The following is a 6000-nucleotide window of genomic DNA, read 5'->3' as shown; positions in this document are numbered from 1 at the left end:
TACTTACCATTATTCCCATTTTACCAATGAGACAAGTGAGGAGCCAAGAATTTGTCCGAGAGCACAATCTCTTCAAAGAAAGCCTAAACTGCTTCCAAAGGACGTTACACACTGGGTCCAACCAACCAAGGTGCACATTACTGTGGTCCTTTTTTTCTCTGGAGGCCCCGCCTCCACTGCACGGAAGGGGCTGGACGAGGCTTCAACTCCGCCCCGTGACGCCTGAGACCCCACCCCAATCCTTCCACCTCTCGCGGGATCTCTCGGGAGGACGGATGGGTTTAGGTCCCATCATGGCGGCTGAAGAGGCGGATGTGGATGTTGAAGGGGACGTGGTGCCATCCACGGCACAGCCAGGGTGAGGCGTGGAGACTGAGTGTCGCTGGGATGGGGAGGAGCGCGGGTGCGAGGAGAGTAACCTGGAAAGGCTGCGGGTCCGGCAAGGAACAGGGAAGCGGAAGACCATCCGCTGGGCCAGGGTCTCCTGGTGGCCAGGGAGGCGCCGCGCCCATCCCGCCTGTAAGCTACACCTGAGCTCCGCGGGCGGGGACCTGAGGCCAGTGTCGGACGGCTGTTTAACCTTTTACCGGGATGTTGCGAGGGCGCCGACTTCGCCTAGCACATTGCACTCTCTGCAACAATTAGATTCCTTCCGCCTTTAGCTCCACCGCAGAATCTCGCCAGAATCCGCCCACTTGCCCCCTCCGGACAATAACTAAAACAAGGGCGAACTCTGGGTGGGACCTGAGCTCTAGAATCCTTAATTCTGTCGCTGTAAGCCGTGTGACCTTGGGCGTGTCGTTTCATCCCTACTGACCATAGGTTTCACTTGGGGTTAGTTGTGAAAAACTTCCTGAAAGGCAGCTTGACTTGAAGGGATAGGACTTTAGGACAGCTCTGGGTTCTCCTGCATCGGCCGGACTTGCCAGTTGCTAGCAGTGTGACCTTGGGCCAGACATCTAACTTGCCTGAGCTTCAGACAGCTCATGTGTAAACTGACAGTCATGGTGTGTGCCTCATGTGGTTGTTATGAACATCAGATGAAGTAATCATGGGATGTGCTGTAGCATACAGTACAAGCTATGTAAATGTTTTATTCTTCACTGTCTCCTTACCCCCGTGGAAGGTACTATGTGGACCTAGTGAGGGGTCACTATTTAATACTTGCAGATTCTTGGAGAACAGGCCAATGTGGTTTTAAGCAACAATCTCCAGCTTGAGAGATCTAGCCTTTTGGCTGCTTGCTTTCCAAGTAAGAAATTGATACGTACTATTTTTAAAATGTGCTTCCCCAGTCACCTTTTAGAAGTGGAAGAGGCATAGACGGGTCGGGAATCAGGTCAGGAATAGGAAGACCTCGGTTCTAAACTCAGCCAGTTATGTTGCTTATAAATGCCAACAGCCTCATTAGAAGTCTGTTAGGTTGAGTGAACCAGGTGGATTTGCTAGTCTTAGACCATTTCTTGACTTAAAAAATGGCAATTTCATATGGTCCAACGTAATATTAGGGCCTCTGTAAATTTTGGAGAACAGTACCAACCTTGCCAGTGAGGGATTAAGATAGTGGGTCTAAAATTCTACTGAACACTAAAGCAGTATAAAAATGTGAGGAGTAATTAAATTCATATAGTCATTCTCTCCCAAACTATTAGGCAAAACTGTACAGATGAGTAAGGAGCCTTTAATAACAATCATTGTTCGTATTTGTGTAGATCAAGTTAATCTTGACCAAGTGCTCTTGCATGGATGACTTAATTTACTTGTCACAATAAGTCCATGTGATGAGCAAGGGATACTTATCTGCAATCCAGAGAGAAGTGAGTTGGCCTCGGAAACTCAAAATGTCTGAGAGCATTGGCTCTACCCCTTTACCATAGGTTCTTTATTTTTCTGATCGTGTTTAATTTTTCTGCCTTTTTCTTTCCTTTCTCTTGCTAATGTGCTTGAGCCTTGGGTCTGCTAGTGACATCTATGATCATCTTAGATTCATGCAAGCAGGACTACAAAAGTTACTGGTTCCTGATGGTCAGAGCCATTGCCTTACCCAACTCCAAGGAGCATCATTAACATTATATTCTGCTGAGTGGTGTTCCCTGATGTTGGAGCTCCAGGCGTATGGAATGTAGTGTGAATGGTGCCCCTTGAGGTATGTAGTTAAAGCTAATGACAACGTCTGTGGAACCGTTGAGGATTAATTGAAAACACACTTCTAAGTACTTGCTAAACTCTAGCTACCAAAGTTAGAAGGTGGCATTGAAACTTTGGTTTCCCTTTTACTTCTACCTTTTCGTTTTCATCTTCCTTTTCTTCTGCTTGTCCTTAAAGTGTTCCATGGGGTTTTGTCATCAGACAAAACTAACAAAAACTAACACTAGCCACGCAGCCCCTAGTTATGCCATCTCTCAAGATTTAAAATTGCTCTCTGGTAGATTGGAACGTGTAAAATATTGCCAATGTTCAACCATTTTTTACCATAAAAAAAATGACAGTTATTTCAAGTTACACCTTAAAACATGCTGATGTTTCCCAAATCCATCACCAACTCACATCTCTCCTGAGCTTTAGATCCATTTATCTACTTCTCTGAATCTGTTTTTGGATGTTTCATAAGCACCTCAATCTCAGCTTACAAACTTTTCCCAGCACACCTGCCATCTGCCTCTCCAAGTTCCCTAGTTCAATAAATGGCACCATCCACTCAGTAATTCAAGGCACAGACCTAGACTTTATCCCTTTTCCTTACCTCTCTTCTTTCACTCCTTCTGTCCTGTTGGTTGCTAAAGGTCTGTTGATTGTAAGTATCCTCTCAAATTTATTCACTTCTTCCTGTTCATACTGCTTGTTCCCTAGGTCTAAATTACTGTCACCTCTCTTAATATTTATATAATCACTCACTCTCAACTTGTCTCTTTGTCCCCCTTCTATTCCTTACTGAAGTTAGATCAGTCTTTCTTACATCCAAATCTGATCATGCTGTTCCCTTCAGTCCCTGATTTGTTTTATGATAAAATTCTCATTCCGTAACTCTATAGACCTGGGTGACCCATGTTCCACCTGTCTTGTTCATTCATTCAACAAATGTTGATTGAGCACCTTTTATATGGCAAGGCCTACATATATAGCAGTTATCAAAGTAACTCCTTGCTCTCCTAGAACTAACATTCTTATTGGGTGAGAGACAGTAAAACTTACATATGGGCCAGATGGGGATACCTGGAAAAAGATAAGGGGAAGTGGATGACGTGTCAGCTTTATCTTAGGCACTTACCCAGGAAAAGTGGGTCTGAAACTACAGGACCTTAGAGGTCAGCATGGATATAGTGGAAGGACTGGATTTGAAAAGGGAGGAAGCCACAGGGTTGGCAATGAATTGAATGTCCATTGTGAGGAAATAAGGGCAGGTTCAGATTTCTGGCTTGGGAAACTAGGGGAATTAATATGTTTTGAGATAGGAAACAATGGAAGAGTAGCAGATTTGGGTGGAATTTCTCAACTAAGATTTAAACATGTTAATTTGTGCCTACCTGTGGAGATTCAGGTAGGTGTCCAGATGTATACACCAGAGGTGTGGAAGTTGCTAATCCTTATGGAGGAACACTGTAAAAAGATACCTGCATTGAACCTGAAGTGATACTAGTCCCACCTCCTGCACCCTTGGCAGACTTCCTTACGCAAAGTTTTCCTTCTGCTGATACAAGTCTCAGAATCCTTTGGAATGCTACCAAATCACAGTTAACACCTGAGTTGAAACCTTTTTGCCATCAACAGCAGAGAGAAATTAATTGCTTTTAGTTCATTGTACATAATCCATTAGTCCCACAATTTATTAGAACTACTGTAGAACTAATTGAGGATTCAGAAGTATAAACCTGTAGATAGGTTTTTGCAGCCTAAGGTACAAAATTCTTACCACTAGAGTAGGCCTGGGAAAAGTCAGTAATTTTCTAGGAAACTATAACTTCAAGACATAAAAAAGCAAATATTAAATTTAATTATATCGTAGATTGGGCCTTCTAAAATTTAACTGTTTGGCTTTTTTGCATAAGAAGTGAACAATGTGACTTCAGAGAGTTTTTAATAGTTTGGTGAAAGGAGTGAGAATTAACAGTTTAGTCCCCGTGGATGTAGAAAAACCCCCGGATAACCCAAGTTAATTTTTTTTTTTTATTATATGAGTTGTTATTAAAACATCAAGTTTTCTGTTCTCTTTACTGTGAGTATTTTCTATTTTGGTTCTTTGATCCACTGTTGTTTCATTTTGAGGGTGGTGCTGCTGTTGATGGCCTTTATGCTTTAGATATAACTAAAAGAATTAATTGTAAAGTTGAATTCCTGTATTCATATGCATGCACATCAAAAGAACTCTGAAGTGTTAGTTCATAGCCATAGAGCATGTTGTGGTTGCTGCTGCGGGGTATTTGTTTTCTCTTGAAGTTGTTTACTCTTGGCAAACAGAAGTGAACAGACTAGCTGGTTAGGGGTTGAAATAGGGTGGCTTAACGCCACTGTATATATCACAGGTTAAAGAAATAGAGCAGGCATTTCTGCACTGGTAAGTCTGTTTGTTAAGGGAAGAAGGGAACACAATATTTGCGTAACATCTATACCCTGCCAGTCACTGTGCTGTGTAAATTATTTTCATTAACTGGCATAATATCCCCTTTTTTTTTTTTTTACCCATTTTCTTAATTATTACAGAAGCAATGAAAATACAGCGTCTGTTTTACAAGATCACTATCTTGACTCATCATGGAGAGCTGAGAATGGTCTTATTGTAAGTATTTTATGAAAATATCAGGTGCATTAAGCTACTACTTATTGCCCGGGTACCTCTTTTCTTGCTTGGTGGTTCTCAGCAGTTGCAGAGGTAATATACTGAAACATTTTTCTTAGTTAAAAATAAAAGAGGGGCACCTGGGTGGCTCAGTCGGTTAAGTGTCCAACTTTGGCTCAGGTCATGATCTCACGGCTGAGGGGTTCAAGCCCCGCTCGGGCTCTGTGCTGACAGCTCAAAGCCAGGAGCCTGCTTTGGATTCTGTGTCTCCCTCTCTCTGCTCCTCCCCCACTTGCACTCTCTCTCTCTCTCTCTCTCTCTCTCAAAAAATAAACATTAAAAAAGAGAAAAGAAACTTAGTCTTAACTTCTTTTGACTTTGAAAAATGGCCTGTTGAGAAACAACTTTGGAGCCAGCTAGATTTAGGTATATATCCTTGCCCTACCACTTACCAGATTTTTGAACCTCAGTTTCTTCTAAAAGATGGGGATCGTTGCAGGGTTCATTTTTTTCACTTAGCAATTACTTATTGAGTACTTACTGTGTGTCACACACTAGGACAGGTTCAGGGGAAACATAATTGAGACATAGTCTTGCTCACAAGAAGCTTGTATTCTAAAAGGGAGTCAGGTGATAAATAAGTAGGCTAATTAATTATAGACTGTGAAGAACATAAGATGATGGCTGAGAGTAATGGGGTGAGTCTGTTTTAATTTTTTTTTTTTTTCAACGTTTATTTATTTTTCGGACAGAGAGAGACAGAGCATGAACGGGGGAGGGGCAGAGAGAGAGGGAGACACAGAATCGGAAACAGGGGGTGAGCCTATTTTAGATGAAGGTGTCTTTGAAGGAAACTGAGAAGGTGACAGTTAAGTTGACAAGTAACAAAGAGGAGTAGATACATGAAGAGTTGAGGAAAAACATTCTAGGCAGAAGGAATAGCAGCACAGAGGCTCTGTTTGAAAGCCAGTATCTAGAATGTAGTGGGAAAGCGGGGAGTGGCAGGGTTGGAGAGGCAGACCAGAGCTCTGTCATGTTTGTATGCAGCAAGAGTAGCACCAAAGAGACCAGTTGGGAAACATTTGTGGCAACCTAAGCAAGAGTAGATGGTGGTATGGCCTGAGGTTGTGGCAGAGGTGTCAGATTTTAATTATGTTTTGGACATAGAACTGCTTGGTAGATCGGATATGGGATTGAGAAAAAAGGGAGGAATCCAGGATGATTCC

General features: G+C 42.5%; 1 protein-coding gene across 6 annotated transcripts in view; it reads left to right on the top strand.

Moving 5' to 3' along the window:
- Window positions 1-221: 221 nt before the first annotated feature.
- MYSM1 (Myb like, SWIRM and MPN domains 1) overlaps window positions 222-6000 on the top strand; it is a 38845-nt gene continuing 33066 nt past the window's right edge. For all 6 annotated transcript variants that reach the window (XM_086717125.1, XM_086717123.1, XM_086717122.1 and 3 more), the window contains exons 1-2: window positions 222-358; window positions 4699-4774. In XM_086717125.1, the coding sequence (XP_086573251.1) occupies window positions 276-358; window positions 4699-4774 (159 nt within the window). In that variant the 5' untranslated portion in view covers window positions 222-275. The remainder of the gene's footprint in view (window positions 359-4698; window positions 4775-6000) is intronic.

Source organism: Puma concolor, chromosome C1, assembly GCF_028749965.1.
Source record: "Puma concolor isolate L17-30 chromosome C1, mPumCon1.1.hap2, whole genome shotgun sequence".
NCBI classification, from domain to species: Eukaryota; Metazoa; Chordata; class Mammalia; order Carnivora; family Felidae; genus Puma; species Puma concolor.
Note: the sequence above shows the minus strand (reverse complement) of the source record. Positions and strands in the feature narration are given on the sequence as shown.